The 16657-nt window shown below is 41.8% G+C and overlaps 1 protein-coding gene across 1 annotated transcript in view; it reads right to left on the bottom strand.

Moving 5' to 3' along the window:
* The window catches only part of NIPAL2 (NIPA like domain containing 2), a 45435-nt gene that overhangs the window by 9693 nt on the left and 19085 nt on the right, over nt 1-16657 (bottom strand). The window contains exons 4-6 of the mRNA XM_065753610.1: nt 10084-10143; nt 7994-8115; nt 3378-3474 (exon numbers count right to left, since the gene is read on the bottom strand). Coding sequence (XP_065609682.1) covers nt 3378-3474; nt 7994-8115; nt 10084-10143 — 279 coding nt within the window. The remainder of the gene's footprint in view (nt 1-3377; nt 3475-7993; nt 8116-10083; nt 10144-16657) is intronic.

Raw genomic sequence — 16657 nt, 5'->3', positions numbered from 1 at the left:
TCCTTTTCCTCTCTACATTCTTCAAGCCATTCTGCCCCAAGCCTATAGCATTGCATGGGGTTATTGTGGCCAAAGTGCAGGACCCGGCACTTGGCCTTATTGAACCTCATCCCATTGAGCTCAGCCCAGCTGTTCAGCCTATCCAGATCCCTCTGAAGGGCCTCCCTACCCTCAGGCAGTTTGACACATCCTCCCAACTTGGTGTCATCTGCAAACTTACTGAGGGTACACTCAATCCCTTCATCTAGGTCATCAATAAAGATATTAAACAAGATGGGCCCCAATACCGACCCTTGGGGGACACCACTCATAACAGGACTCCAGCTGGACTTAACTCCATTAACCACTACCCTCTGGGCACAGCCCTCTAGCCAGTTCTTCACCCAGAGAAGACTGAATCTGTCCACACCACGGGCTGCCAGTTTCCCCAGGAGAATACTGTGGGAGACAGTGTCAGAGGCCTTGCTGAAGTCCAGGTAGACTACATCAACAGCCTTTCCCTCATCTACCAGTCTGATCACCCAGTCATAGGAGATGAGGTTGGACAAGCACGACCTGCCCTCTGTGAACCCGTGCTGGCTGGGTCTGATCCCTGGTTGCCATGCACGTGTCGTGTGATATCCCTCAAGATCATCTGCTCCATAACTTTCCCTGATACCGAAGTCAGGCTGACAGGCCTGTAGTTCCCCGGGTCTTCCTTACGGCCTTTCTTTTAGATGGGAGTCACATCAGCAAGCCTCCAATCTTGTGGGACCTCTCCAGATAACCAGGAATTCTGATAGATGGCAGAAAGTGGCTCGGCAATCACCTCTGCTAGCTCCCTCAGCACCCTTGGGTGGATCCCATCTGGTCCCATGTACTTGTGGCAGTTCAGATGGAAGAGCAGGTCTCTGACCGTCTCTGCCTGGATCACAGGGGGTGTATTATGCACTCTGTCCCAGACTTCCAGGTCAGGGCAAAAAGTACCCTGAGGATAACTGCTCTGCCTATTAAAGACAGATGTGAAGAAGGCATTGAGAACCTCAGCTTTTTCCTTATCCTCCGTGGTTACATTCCTGGTCGCATCAAGTGAAGGAGAGAGATTCTCCTTAGTTCTTCTCTTGCTGTTAATGTGCTTGTAAAAGAATTTTCTGTTCTCCTTTACATCAGTAGCCAGTCTAAGTTCGAGCTGGGCTTTTGCATTTCTAACTTCCTGCCTGCAAATCTTGGCAAGTTCTCTGTAGAATTTCATGATCACCTCTGTACTTTCTTCTTAGTGTAAGTAGCTTTCACATCCAATGGAACACAAGGGCTCCCTTCTCTTTCTACATTTCATTTACATCCATAAAAACTCTACACCAGGAATGAATCTGTGCAGATGTTAGGTAAGGCAGAAATCCCCTGAGCTACCCCTGAAAATTTTGGGCATGGTGGCCCCATTCCTCACCTGCCTGTCCTGCAGCCCCTCCAATGGCAGGGAATACATGGGATGGCTGGAGCCCTCCTCAGCTCCCCATGGTTGCACTCAGCAGAAGTGTCAGATAGGAAGCATTGCAGCTCTGCATGGACTACCAGAAACCAGGACAGCTTCGGGAGCTGAGCTGGAGCCAGACACAGTCCTAGATTTCCTGCTTGAGGGAACTGTTGGGATTTCAAAATTTCCCATGAACCAGGATTTGTTTGTTTGTGCCTCTTTTAATAGTGCAGAAATAATGACACATTTTTCCTGAAGCTGCATATGCTCACCAAAATCTCAGCAGCCACCAGCTGCAATTGTTTTTGCTTGATTTCAGCCTGGTCACCAAGCTGCAACGAGTGCCTCTTGGGCTTTCCAGCTCTTCTGCTGCTCAGCATCCTCATACATCCCTTTGGCACTGCTGGTGTCAGGACTGGCAGGCTCCACAGCAAAACAAGCCCTTAGGGCTTCACAGTCTGATAGACCACCTCTCCTAGATGTAGCCCAGAGCTGCTCTTCTGCTGGGATCTGCCCCAAACTGTGGAAGGTGAGAATGGAAGTCCATCCTGAGTTCTTCAGCTGTGTGTGGGATGCCATACTGCTCATTGCCCAGGAGTACAGGGGGGTTGGAAACCAGGGGGATGATCAGCAAGCTCTGCCAGAGCTGCCAGATCCTGTGCTCAGAGCTGTCTTGGCTCACAATCTCTGTTCCAAGCCAAAAGCAGTCAAACAGACCAATGGCTTTTGGGACTCTTTGATCTCTACCTCCTTCAGGCTCCTGCAGATCTGCTGATCCTGATGTTCAAGATGCCAGGAAATTTATTGTAGGTACAGTCCCAGAAAGGTAGATATGAAAGGAAGTCTGGGCTTTTCAGCTAGGTGAGAAGCCAAACAGGGGTCTCAAAGAATGTGGCCAATAAATCTGCATGGGTTGTACAGTGTATCACTAGCAAACTTTACTGAAATTCAGTTTTATCAAAACAGTTCTGACCATCTCTGTGAGAAACATGCTCTGTAATTCTTTGCAGGATGATACATCCATCCAGCGAACTCAGTGAGAATACAAGGGCTTCTCCAACAGTAATGCCTCCTATCTGATTATGTCAGCCCATGACATCAGAGGCAGATGTGGGTGGTATGGCAGTAGAGGTTGAACCTTCCCACCATTGTTCTGTTACATGTTGTTGTCGTGTGACAGATGGCAGCAGAGGAGCAGTCTGACAGAATGGAGTCTGATGTGGACACGTATGAAGATGCTGTGCCATCAGGGTTTCATAGACAAGTTGACAAGGATAAGGAAAGAGATGGAGCAGTGACAAACTCCTAATATATGCCTGCTCGCAGTGGAACTTTAGAGGCAGCCTCCTGGTATTTTTTATAACTGGCTCCAGTTTGACTTTAGTGAAAACTGCCTGATTAAATGCTCTTTCTCATTTCTCTGAGTATTGATTATTTTCTGGTGGCAACATTAATCAGAGGCAAACCCCAGTGACCCACTGAATTCTTGTTGTGTTTCTGGAAAGACGATGAAGTACAAATTCCCATACAGTTGTAGGGTGTCCCTGCATGCGCTTACAGAATGATTACACAGTCTTAAACTGCTCTGGCTTAAAGAGTTGATTTCACAGCTGTCCTGCCCTGCTCCTTGAAGTTTGCTTTCACAAGATTTAAAGTATAGGTTTAAAAAGCTTCAGAGTATCATTGCACGCACCATATTTATGTAAGGATATCTCTAAAAAGAGCTAGCCACAGCAATAAGCACAGAAACTACATTCCGTGATCGACTTTTCTCTTCAAAAAGACCACAGTAAAATGATGTGAAATGTTTCAGCAACTCTCCTTCCCTTTGAAGTGACCCTAATCTAAACTAGCTGGGGAGTCTGGGTGACAAGGAATTATCAGGTGACTGACAGGAACATCAAAGTGAATAACATGTTCTTACCCAGTAGTGCCACCATCATTAACAAAACCACGATGTGCTTCGCAGCCTTTCTTTTGTAAAAATAAAGGAGAATGCAGAATATTATGATTTCTAAAATCTGGAAATAAAAGGGAAGAAAGTTAGAGCTGTAAAACTGTAATAAATGCTTCATTGAAAACCTTTGAAATGTCCTGGGTTTGTACTTCTAGCTATATTTTCTCATTGGGAGCACTGGAAGACTTTTAAGGTGACAGTAAAGATATTCATGTTTACTGAAAAGAATTTTTGCAGAACTTCTGTGTTTATAATTCCTACTGAGTAAGGCATTCACCTGGGGAAACAGCAGTCTCTCCTTCTAGATATGATATTCTTAGTGTCACTCCTTGTGACATGCAGAATTGTGCTTGCTGACCTCTTTGCCCTTCTCCCCAGCCCTAGTTAGAGAAATCTCCCAAACCCAGTCTTTTTGCTCTGACTTTCTGTCATACATCATCAGGGAGAAAACATTTATTTCCTGTGGTAGTTCTCAGATGGCAGGGTACCTGTCAGGAGCTCACCTGGAAAAGCTCGGTGACACACCAGCAGACCACACTGCAGGGCAGCTGCAGCTGCTGAAGCACTTTTACTCACTCTGCGCATGGTCCGTACTTGTTCCCTCAATAAACTCTGACAGTTGGTTAAATTTATGGACTTGCTGTTAATTTGTCTCATTGCATCACCATCTCAGCAGAAGCTCCCTGTTGTTCCAGCTGCCCTAGCCACCAGCAGGCTTTTCTCTGTGCTTAGTGGTGACTAATGGCTTCGGGGAGTGACTGAGCTTCCACATCCACAGCATCCCAAAAGGATGGGGATTCCTCTCCTACCACGGCATAAGGTAGGTGCCCAAATGCCCCTCTTTGCCTAACCTCAACAGGAATTGCAAGCACAGAAAACTCCTTGAAAACAGGAAGGATGGGACCTCAGTTCTGAGGGCTGCTGAGAGCCCCCTGGGCTTAAAGACTGGATGGAGAAAGAAAGGTTTGTACACATGAGGAAGGAACTGAATGGGGGTAATAAGACAGAAAATGAAATTGTCATCAGTATTGAATATGATTATTTAAATTGTTTCAGTGAAACAAGTCAAAGAAAAGCCTCACCTCTACCTCTTCAGTTCCACCAATACCACATTATTTTTTATTTTACACAGCTCCTCCACACTTAGCATAGCACTAGAATAAAGAAGATCTGGGTGCTGCTCTGCTGATAATTAAAAAGGAACTGAACGGTTAGCAGCAGTAGTTACATAATGACATCACAAACACATCCCAGGGCCTGAGGGAAATATCACATTATCCATCTGCAGATAGAATAGCCTTCAAATTGCTTCAGTTGCTTTATTACTATTTTTTTTTTCTAATCAGTGAACAATAGATAATGGAATAAAAGAAAGCTGTGCTAAATAAATATCTCCGATGTGGGAAGATCCTCATGCTAGACAGAAGTTCCAGAGATGTTCAAGAACTCCTCCTTCATGATGTGCTGGCTTAGGAGGTAAATGGCCCAACTGGCTCAGGGTGGGCACACAGGGTGGTGTGACAAGGATGGGGGCATGGCACCATGTTACATAGCACTGCAAGACGTGCTCCCTGGCCCTACTGTAAACCTGAGCACCCATCGCCTCCCCCAGCCCCTCAGTCTGGTTCTGCAGAGTGTGCATAAATGCATGAGACAGCCTGCTGTAAGCAGCCAGCTGTATCTTGGATATCCATCCATTCTATACTCCCTAGACAGTTTTAAGAGATCCAGTCACCACACACACACACACACACACACACACACACAAGCCTTTATCTGCAGCTGAACCTAGGAAGAAAGCTGATGCTTGATTTTCAGGGCTGTTATTTAAGTTTATACAACTCTCCTTTTGCACATTTAGCATGAAATACAAAATATTAGTTTTTTACCTCCTGCTGCCCAGCAGCCAAACTGTTCTTCCCATCAAGAGGTCCCCTTAGATAAGAAGACAAGGGGAGGCCATTGCACTGAGTTGCACTGCAAGTGGAGTGCATGGCTCCTAACAAGACCTTGTGAGGACTGGGACACTCCTCGGGTATTCTGGCTGTTGCCTTCGGATATGTCTTGAGAATTACCCAAAATGGTGCTCAGTTTCAACAGATGATAGCTGAGGTTGTGTTAAATACAGCAACCAGGAATGTGAAGTGCGTAGAATCTAACAACTTAATATATTCTGTTTATAGAACTGAAGGAACTTGACTCATTTACAATCATTTTTACAACTGTAACTGATCTGTACTGAAGTCTTCTCAAGTCCACATTATCAACATTTTCATAATTGGGATGTTTTCTACGTTTCTAAGCGTTACCAGAAGGCACTGGAACAACACACAGCATTGTCTGCCTCAGTTGTTTTTCTGGGACACACAGCAATGCAGGGACCAATGAACCAGAATGGTCTCCTAGACACTTTGAAGAAAAAACAGAAATGCTTTGAAACTGATTTTACAGATATTAAAAATTAGCAACCCAGTGTTCACTACTCATCTGTTTAGGGAAGTCTAAAAGCTTCATCCATAACTGATGTCTTCTGCAGTGACTCAAAGTGCACATCAACAAAAAAGAAAGCAAGCTAGGATAGTCATTCCTGCTCAGACAAGCATGCAGTCTCAGAAGGTGGCTCAAAGCTGTCTAATGGGAACTACAGGCTATTTCTGCAGAACTCCACTGATGCCAGTGGTGAGCCACATGGGAATGGTTTATCACCCACACAGAACATTTTGTACCACTGGGGCTTTGTATTCCTCAGCAAACCATACTTTAGGACTACTTTAGAAGGACTGTTGGACTGCTTTATACTGCTGCACTGTCTCCTTTCTATATATATTTATACTGGAAACTCAGCAACTTCTGGTGTAGCTGTGCCTTTTTATATATCAGCAGCCAACCTGTGCTAGAACTTTTACAAACATATGAAAAGTTAATTCCCTGTCCAGAGAGAATTTTTACAGCAGGGTTTGCTTGAACTTCGAGCAGCATACCAGGCAAATCATGCTGTTATCTCTGGGTCTCTTGAGGAGATTTTAATTCCTCCTTTTTCTTTTGGTACAGGAAGCTCAAACCAAATTAATCCAGGGGTAGAAGGAACAAATCAATCTCGATTTGTTGTTGAGTCAAGAACCCTTGCTAGGTAGTTGTTTTATTCTCCCCTGCAATCCATGCTTGGAATTGGATGCTGGCTAAGGCAGGGAAAAGAAAGTCCAGGGGTTACCTATCACTTCTTTATCCTTTCTCCTAAGAAGAATATAACAAAACCTTCCTAGGTATTCAGATGTATTCTTATTAACTGGTTCTGAAAGTCTTAGGGAAAAGCCATTTTCCAGCAACTTGTTGGCTTTAGGAAAATGCGGACATCATATGGCACAAAAGTTTGTGGTGTCATGATGTGTGGATGGAGGGTTGTCTCTTTCCACCTTCTCTTCACAAAAGGGTGAATCAGTAGTTAGAAGTCTGTACCTAGAACAACATTCTGTTTCCATAGCTATAGGTGGAAGCACATAGTTGAAGGGTATATTCAGTAGGAAAAAGAGAGGGTGCTCCAGCAAGAAGTAACTGAGCTTCTTGCTCTGAACTACCTCCTAAAAGGGTTGTTCTCCCTCTGCTAGTTGCATGGACTTGCTGAAGCTCTTGCCAAAGCTGAGGATGGCCTTATTGCCTCAAAACTCCTAGGCACTGCCTTCAGAAGCCAATCTACTACCTGATCTAAAGTGCGTGCTACGTTATGTATGTCTTTGGAGAGTGACCATTAATTTCTTTCCTAGGGTTGGATTATCATACTTCAGAAGCTTTAAAAGGGCACAAATAATAGAGAAAGAGGATCAATTTTTGTTTTATGTTATCATGTACTTTCTCCTCAGTAAGAACCCTCAATGAGTTAATATACTTTTAAAATCTGCAAGCTGGCTGAAGTATGAAGACCCTTAGTCTGCCTACTCAGTGGCTTTCTAACTCAGCTTCCTCCTGGAGGGAATCCTGGGCACTAATAATCTAACCCAAGTGAGAAAAAGTAACCACTTCTGAAGCATCTTTTACATTCAGCTGGAGGAAAAATTTTTCAGAATTCCAGAGTGGAAGAGATAGAGAGAAAATCCTCCTAGTCACTCATGTCTTGTTCCTGATGCCAATTAGATACATCAAAGAAAATCTATGGGATTTGAAGTTTGTATGCAGATAGTTTAACCAAAATGGTATTTTTACATTTAATTCAAACTGTAGTTCAGATGAATCTGAATGGCAGACAAGCTTTCTATCCACATTTTAGCTCCATACATAGCTCCTTCAGGGCAGGCTCAACTACATGTAGATAAAACAGAGTGATAAGAAAGAACAGAGGACTATTTTCAAAAGCACAATTTCATTACATTCCAGAAAAGCCCTGTAACTAATATATATATATGCAGAGAGTGTGGCATGAACACGTATTTTCAGTCTGGGGACTAGGGCTCTCTCTCCTATGAAAACCAGAGAGGGAACAATGCCCGTACCTGCAGCAGCAGTTTTTCTGCCACTAATTCACATGGCTGCCCAAAACCCAAGAACCCCAATTTTTCTGATTCAGGCAGAAGTGTGAACTAAATACTCACCACATATGCCAAGAAAGGCCAGCTCACTAAGTCATTCTGTACTCGTCTTGCTGTGAGCTCTTGGGGTACATTTGGAGCAAATGTCACCAACAAGTATGTCCCTACTACTGCCAGAGTTCCTCCTTTAAAGAAAAAGAAACATTGAATTTGTTAATACACACAATTGTGGTGATTCTTGCTCTCCAGTTCACTTAGAAGCAGCTTGTAAAAGAAAACGGAAGTCTTCTTGATCAGATCTGGGCTTAGGTATTTGGACCGTCTGTGATCTTATCTAGTACAAATTTTACTAAAGACATAAAGAATTCTGGAAAAAAAAAATACAAGGCAGTTAGTAAAACCTCATGGAATAGGGTCACAATGCAGCAACACATTTTCATATATGCTCAATTCTGATACCAAGTGCGCTGCAAAGGAGAACTGATCTTTCGTACTCTTCATAGGCACAAAGCAGGGTGTAGAAACTTCTCACCCGGGAGAAGAAGTTATTAAGGCAGATCATCAAACAGCATAAACATACACTGCTCTCCTGAAGTCACTGTGGCCACAGAGATCTGCACCAGCAACAGACCTGCTGTGCAAACATCAAGAGCAACAGATATGTTCTAGTCCAATGCATATGTGAAGCCAATGTTTCAGCCACTCCTTGCTGCATTTGCAGACTTATGAACTGTTTTATAAAAGGCTGATTTGCAAAAGGCTGCTCAGCCATTGGGTTGCTGGGGCCCCATTTCAAGGTCAAACTTGTATTACTGTGCTTTTAATAAAAATCTGGAAGTTCTGCCTTATGGACAGCCAGCTGACAAACACAGATGTTCATTGAGTTATCTAGATAGAAGTGAGCTGATTCTGAGCTCATAAGCTGTATTGGATTAGGGAAGATATTAGCCAATCAATTTTTTTTCAAATAATCTTTAAAATTCTTGGCAAAACTATAAATTGGTGTGGAATACAATACTCAGGAATACAAAACAAAGTACATCCGGAGGGTTTTGCTGGCATTGATATCACATACAGTTTCTTTGGAAAAGTAGAACTGTTCTATATTTATGTGCTTGCAAAAACATCACCATATTTCCCATCATACAGCTCATTCCTATGGAATGTAGCAACATTGTTAAATCCTTCTTGCAAAGTCTAACTCACAGAAATAAAATAAATCAGTGCTGAGCAGTAGTTAAAGCAGCCCACAGTTATAAGGCCATAAAGGAAACACGATCATTTGAGGGGAGAGGGGGAATTTTGAATGTTGCAGCTGAGCTGGCAAATTTGGATCTCATACCTAAATGAATATTATATAGTATTCCTGGAACAATTCTGAATGGATTTCTCAAAAACATTCATGAGAACATCTGGGATGTCCTTGTTATAGCATGGACAATCAAGCCTTGATGCTGGGAGTTCTACAGTAACACCAGGTGCCCTGTGGCAGGTACCCATCAGGTGTGCTTTCTATGTTGAGAATGTTTGGTGTAAAATCCAAACTCTGAAATCTGCTTGCCTCTCACTATTACCAGCAGGTCAGTTTTGATATGTAAGAAGTCTTGGACACACACACACACACACACACACACTCAAGTATGACATACTTTTGTAATGAAGACCATGTTTCCCAACAGAACTCTTGACAACATGATTGTTTGCTCTTTGAAGTGATAAAATTAATACCAAAAGGGAATTTGCCACTTTTAATTGAACTTGAATTTTTGTGCAGAATCTATGCAGTAAGAAAAAAAACCCTTACATTTGAATGAATGACTCAATATCATTAATTGTATTATAATTGCATTATACTCATAAAGATAATTCTAAATACAGCCTCAGAAGTAAAAACAGACAGTGAAAATAAATCTGGGCAAAAGGGCACATAAGGAATGAGTTACGGCTAGAAGTGCAGAGGATTTGGGAGTGCAGCCTGTTTCACATGCACTGAAGATTGTCCCTCTTTTTGTCACTTCTTCCCAATTTTGTAAGTATCTGCCTCAAAACACTCACATGGGAAGTGGGAGTGTGAAGTGGGGGGTTGCATGAGAGCTTCAGCTTGCTAAAGCATATGGCCATGCACATGTCCATATTAGCAAACACTTACTTACCCAGTATATCTGCAGCCCTCATGGTCTTCTTTAGGAATAAGACAGAAATAAATGCACTACCTAGAACAGAAATATAAAGACTTCATATATAAATGTAGGATAGAATATCAAGCGCTATAGCAAAAATCCACTCTGAGCCAAGTATAAATATATCTCAAGGCTGTTGCACTGTACCGTGATATAACCAGACAGGAGACCATTCCAGCAACCAACCAGTACTTAGTTTTGTATAATTTTAGACATAACCAGCGTGCTCTTACGTAGTTGAAGGGTTGTAATACCGTTCCTATCTCCCACACAGACACTGCATAAACTGCCCTGATTCAGTCATATGTGGAAGCATCAGGAAACTTGGGCGCTGATATGCCCTGCTGTTCCACACCTTGTTTTTCCCTCAACTAACTCTATGGACTCAATCGAGACATAGAAGGATAAATTTCTGCTCCTCTAGACTTCAGTGTATTAGAAGCCTGTAAGTAAAGTAGCAGAAATACAACTGAGAGGAAGAAAACCACTGCAAAAATGTAATATTATGAACACGCAGGAGGAGGAAATAGTACATATACCAGATAGAAGGGATGCCCGTGGTCTTCTAGAATGACTTGTGATGAGAAAGGGGAGAAATGGAAGTGACCTCATCTTTTCTGGGCAGCTCCATCCCTTGTCAAGGTCTCCCACCTCATCTGTGCCAGCTCCCAGCCCAACCCAGCAGCAGAGAGTGGGTGAGCAGCAGCAGACATCACAACAGGATATCTGGTGAGCAGCTCACTGTGGACATGTGCTAGAGGAGGAAGAAGGAGTTTGGAACTAAGATGTACCAGTGAGACTGTCAGACACCTGGAAGAGATGGCTCTCTTCCAGTACGCAACTTTAGAGCACCTACATCTAAGGGGAGGCAAAAGAGGCTGAATAGCTAAAAGTGATGGAGAAAAACCTTTGGGAGAAGTACACTGGTAATATTAGATTTAGAAACTTCAAAGAATGAGGTTTTGCTGTCCCAGGAGAGACTGTGAAAGGATACACTGAACCTAAATCATGGGAAGCTGTTACAAGTTCTCTGTTCCTGCCTACATGATGAAGTTACTGGCTTTATTCTTGAAATAATAGATCTTTTTGTGACCATCTTTGCATCATTATCTCTATTGTTCCGATAGGAAAATTAATCTGTTGTTAACTGCTAGATATTCTCTAAATATATCAAAATAGGTTCATAATAAGAGATAATTAGAATGACAAGTCAGCATCATGTCAGTAGAAAATGAGACAAAACTTATACTGCATGAAGAGTGATGGAGATCTATGCTAACGAATAAGAACAGTAAAAGAATCTCTGACTGAAAATGCCTTGCTGAAAGCAAACTATCTGACATAGTTTTCTATTTTACAGTGTTTCACTGAGAACTTTGCTGGAGAAAAAACACTGGTATCCAGGCAACACTGGCAATACCGGAGCTAACTAGTTTCTGAAAAGAGAGGATAAAAGCCAGGAGAGAAGTGGCAGCAACCTGAGTTAGTGCAGGAATTAATTACTGCTGTCAGAGCTCTCCCCAGCCGCATCTCAGACCACCCTGTATTTAGCCACTGTAACAGCACAGATCTGTTTTTTAATGAACTGATGCCTCAGTGACTTCTTTTTTTCACTACTTTGTCTGGGCTCCCCATGGAGATCTAGTAAACACAATGTACAATTCCAGTATTGGCATCCAATTTGGAGTGATATGATTTATGCCCCAATTTCCACTGCCTGGATCTCTGGAGATGATAAATGGCAACCTGGGTACACCTCAACCTCCAAGGCTGGCAGTAGGCACAGGAATGCAACCAGATAAGGAAAACAGTCACTCAGCCTGTCATCTACTTGAATAATGCAAATGTGGAAAGCTCTTTCTCCAGAGATAGCTGGTAATGCACAAGAGATCACAAGCTTAACAGAATATATGTATAATTAATGCTCTTTATGATGTGTAATATGTAGAGGAACCTAAAAAAGAAGAAGTTTAGAGAATGTACATTAGGCCATCTGGGATGGGAGGAATTGGTAAAATCTGAAGTAGAAGGGGAGATGCCACTGGAAGTGGAGCAGAGTGAAACAAACACAAGGGAGACTTTGAATAGAAAAGGCACCTATCCCTGTGGATAAGCCACCAAGGCTTCATATGTATTCGAGTGAAGCAGAAAAGCAAAAGCCTCATAGCCTCAGGTGTATTCTGTGGCTTAAGATGTCCACTTCTCAGGCCAATGTTAGCAACAAACACTGCCCCTGCCATTTCCTCTGTGGCCAGTGACCTCCAGGCTGCTGTGCTATGAGCAGGAGGCTGGGACCTCCCATGGTCCCCTCCAGCCTGAGTTATCCAAGGGCTGTGGGAAACCCTGGCAGAAGAGTAAGTGGGCCACCAAAGGCCAGAGCTGAGCCCACCAGGTACATGAGTTAAAGCCCTTCCCACCACCCAGCCCCAGTCTTCCCAATCCCATGGAGGGTGCTCTTGTTCCCCTTTCTGCCACAGGAGCTGTGGGCATCCTCTGATGTTATTCTGATGTGGGTAGGAAATCACTGAACATTATGTTCAACCCTATGAATGAATAGACTAAGGAAGTTGGGCAATTGCTGTGCTGAAAAGTATTAATGTGTCTTTCCAATTCTTCATTTATTTGCTTGCTTTTCTTTAAAATAATAATAATAAAAATCTATAGACAGTCATAGAGATTGAAATCCATGTCACTGAAGGCTATTCTCTGGTTGTTTTTTTAATTGCCCAGCAATTGAATTCAACAACAAAGAAAAGTAAACACAAAAAATTGTCAGAGCACAAGCTGGCAACAGTGTGGCTACAAAGCAAGCAATTTATCATAGTTCTACATGCTAATTGTTTTGGAACCACTGGTTCAATAACACGCACAACTCCAAGCCTCAATTGTCAGCCTGTAGTCACTGAAGCAGAAACTGCAACTCCAATCATCTGAGATGATTTTATACTTTCAGCTGAATCACAACATTTTAAGTTTTTTAAGTAATCATTGAAGTAAAATTTTGAAAATGAGGCATGGATCTTACTCCAGCTGAAAGCAGGTGCAGCTGGTCTGAAAGATCAAGAAAAGGGCAGAAAATCATCACTGGAGGTGTTCAAGAAACATGTAGATGTGGCACAGAGGGGCACTGGTTAGTGGGCATGGTGGTGACAGGATGATGGTTGGACTAGGTGATCTTAGTGGTCTTTTCCAACCCCAGTGATTCTATGATCTGTTAAGGACTGAACATTATAGAATCAAGCCTGGGCAAAGGAGTACCATACAAATAAAATAAAATAAGATCAATAAAATATCTGTATCTTCATAATAGAGCCGTTTTGAAGGCTCCTGAGGCTCTTCAATCTGGAAATTTGGAATTGTTATTTCAAGTGAAAAATATTATGGCTTACTTTTACATCGAAATTGCGATAAATAAAAAATATCAAATGGAAAACTGAAAAGAAGAGTTTGTTCAGGAGCTTAATTGTTATACTGAAACAACCCTGTGTTTTTACACATCAGCATAAGACAGTCTGTTTTGTACACATTGTCTATTATTACAGTGTGTGAAGTTCTATTTAAATTGAAAATATGATAGGAAATGTCCATTTTCTGCATGGTGTACAATTAAGTGCCTTAAGGGAGAGGTGTAATGGTGCTACACATAAATTAGTCAAATGCTGATGCTCCTAAGAGAGTGATAGCATGAGATTATCTCCATATGTAGGTTTTCTGCAGTAGAAACAGAAATAAAGAATAGCATGATGTGTGGGTTCCACCACCAGCAGACACTGAAGGGTGAGAATCCAGCTCAGAAAGCAACTCCTCTGCTTCCTAGACAAGAAATGTGCAGTTCAGCTTGTTTCTTGTTTGTGTTCTTGCTTAAGAAAGGAATAATATACAGCAACAGAAGTTAAAAACAGAAAATACACACTGAACATTGGAGTGTATTTTTTTGCATTTAATCCAATCCAGCCTTAAAAGACTCAAATTGAAAAAGTGTCCATTATTCATTTTTTTTCTACCCAAAACAATGTAATAATATTTTTCATTAGTAAGCTGTTTTCCTGGTACTGAAACTACGAATCTCACCATTTTACCTTTATTTTTAATTTCAGATCCTACCTCAAGCAATGATTTTCATAACTGTCAATAACTATAAATCATAGATTATCCCAGACTGAATGGGACCCCCAGGGATGGATCATTGAGTCAAACTCCTGGCTCTACACAGGACCACCCAAAATGCTAGTACATCCTTCACTTTCCTTAATTTAAGTCTTAGATTAGCTTTATTTTAAATTACTGGTACAATCCTCAGAAATGCACAGATGAATTTTGCTGTTTCTATCTTTTAGATAGAGAGAAAAAGAAATTGAACATTAGCCTCAAATATCCATTCTTTTAAGCTTAACTGATTGGTAGCAAAGCTGAGATCACACCAGTTAGGCAAAGGCTCCTAAAAACACCCGTTTTGCAGAATGCTTCTCTACACATTTCACTGACAATCTGGAAAAATGCCAAAGGAGGAGTACTAGCCGCGATGTGAAGGTTTGTTTAATGTTTGCACCTATCCCAGTTTGTGCAATAGGGAAAACTTTTCATTTTATGTCCAACCATTTACACCACTTTATGAAGCAGTTTAAGCTCACCTAGCTGATGTCACACTAAAACTTCTGAGGAGTGCTCTCTGAAAATGTGACCATAAAATGTGCTTTGTAGAGAGAGATCCTTACACCTCTGTCTATCTTCTGAGCTGAAGAGATTCAGAACCATTGTGGTACAGAAGTGAGAGGGATCTTAAATCACAGAATCATAAAGGTTAAAAAGACCACTAATCCATCCAGTATAATGTAGGCTGCCACATGGGCAGGAAGATCTGGGTAGAAGATGAAGCACATATTATGTTTGATTGATCACTGCAAGCAGGAAGCTGAGGGGAGAGACAGTGGTTGAGCAACTCCTCCTAGGTAAGTAACAGTATGTCCTTAGGGGGTTCTGGAGGCCAAACACCAAGAGTTGGACAAGAAAAAATACTGAACAGGTTGAGGTTGCTGGTCATCACAAGAATGGGGTTTAGCTGAAAAGCACCTGTAATGACATCTCCATGGTGAGTCTGCAAGTAAACAATTCACAGCACCTCCCAGGGACCATCAGCTTGAAGTCTCTACCATCTTATTTTGTCTACATCCCTATCTTGCTCACAGGAAAGGCAGCAGCCCATGAAAATCCAGGCTACAGACCTACTGTGGGTTGTTTTGGGGAGACAAGGGAGAGGCTTCAGGTATGAGGTGGAGTGGTACTGTTAAACTTGGTGGGTCCTGGGCCTCCTTCGAGGCCCATTAACGTGAATTTGGAGAGAATGAAAGAATGTCTGTATGCACAGATAGAGTTAAACAGAGAGCCAGCTCTGACCAGGACATCTAGGAACCAATTCATCACAGCTGATCATTAAGGCTACTTTTAGTTTAAATGATAGCTATTAATGGTGGGCTAAATACAAAGGAAGATATTAGATTTTAGTCAAATGTTGCATGAGCTCTTGACAGCTATTCTGCACACTGAGCACATAACATTTCTAACATGATGAAAAAATCACTACTGGAAAAGAGGTGGACAGGACATTATATAATTTTCTCCACCCCAATATCAATATCCTAATAAACAAACAAGGAAGATGTCAGAGTAATTGCTCAGAAGAAAAGCCATTGCAGTGAGTTTAATTCTGGAAACTAGGTTATAGAACATACACACTGAAGAGAGAAGGAAGAATCCTGGAAATATTTGTGTTGCATCTTTAGAAAAGCACTTTAAAGAACAGTCTTGTGAATGCCTCCCAGCTCCCATTATGAAGAGTTCTCAGAATCTCATGGTCTTGGACCACAAAGGTGTTACATTACAGGGAGAGGGAGAAATGCTGTTCTGCACAAATATCTGAGATTTTTTTTTTCCTAAAACACCATCAGGGATATCATTTTCCAAAGCCTAAAGCAATATCCTGCCTCACGGCTATTTAGGAGGAGCATACAAAAATGAAAAGGGATCTCAACACTGTCAGCCTAAGTAAGTTAAGTGTAAAAAAAACTCTCTAGAGAATGATGAAAACTGCATAAGAAGCCATCTCTGATTCCACAGGCCTCTCCTCACACAACCCTCCTGAGTTATTTCTACAAGCAGAAGCAAGGAAATGAACAAAGAACCCACAAGGGTCTAAAATTACCCTAACTGCATGCAAAAAAATGATTTTTAATTTTTAAGCATAAAAAGCTTTTTAATGATCACATCAAACATGTATTACTCCTCTTTTTTTTTTTAATTAAAAATTTACCAATTTTTCCTCTGGAAGAAAACAACTGCTGTCTTCTCAAACTATTTAAAACCCTGAACAGATGCAGAGCTTGCATCACTGCAACCACACATAGAAATGCTTCCACTGTGAAAGAAAAAAATATATAGTTTTTGTAGCTTAATTCTAAAAAAAGAGAAAAATCTACTGGTGTTGTGCCAACTCATGGTCTGTGGTAATGAATCCTTTCTAAAATATCCATCAGAAGCACCCATCTCAATA

The sequence above is a fragment of the Cyrtonyx montezumae genome, unplaced genomic scaffold (assembly GCF_038088225.1).
Source record: "Cyrtonyx montezumae isolate F1298 unplaced genomic scaffold, pur_monq_1.0 scaffold_8, whole genome shotgun sequence".
Taxonomy (NCBI): Eukaryota; Metazoa; Chordata; class Aves; order Galliformes; family Odontophoridae; genus Cyrtonyx; species Cyrtonyx montezumae.
This window is presented reverse-complemented; position numbering and strand designations above follow the sequence as displayed.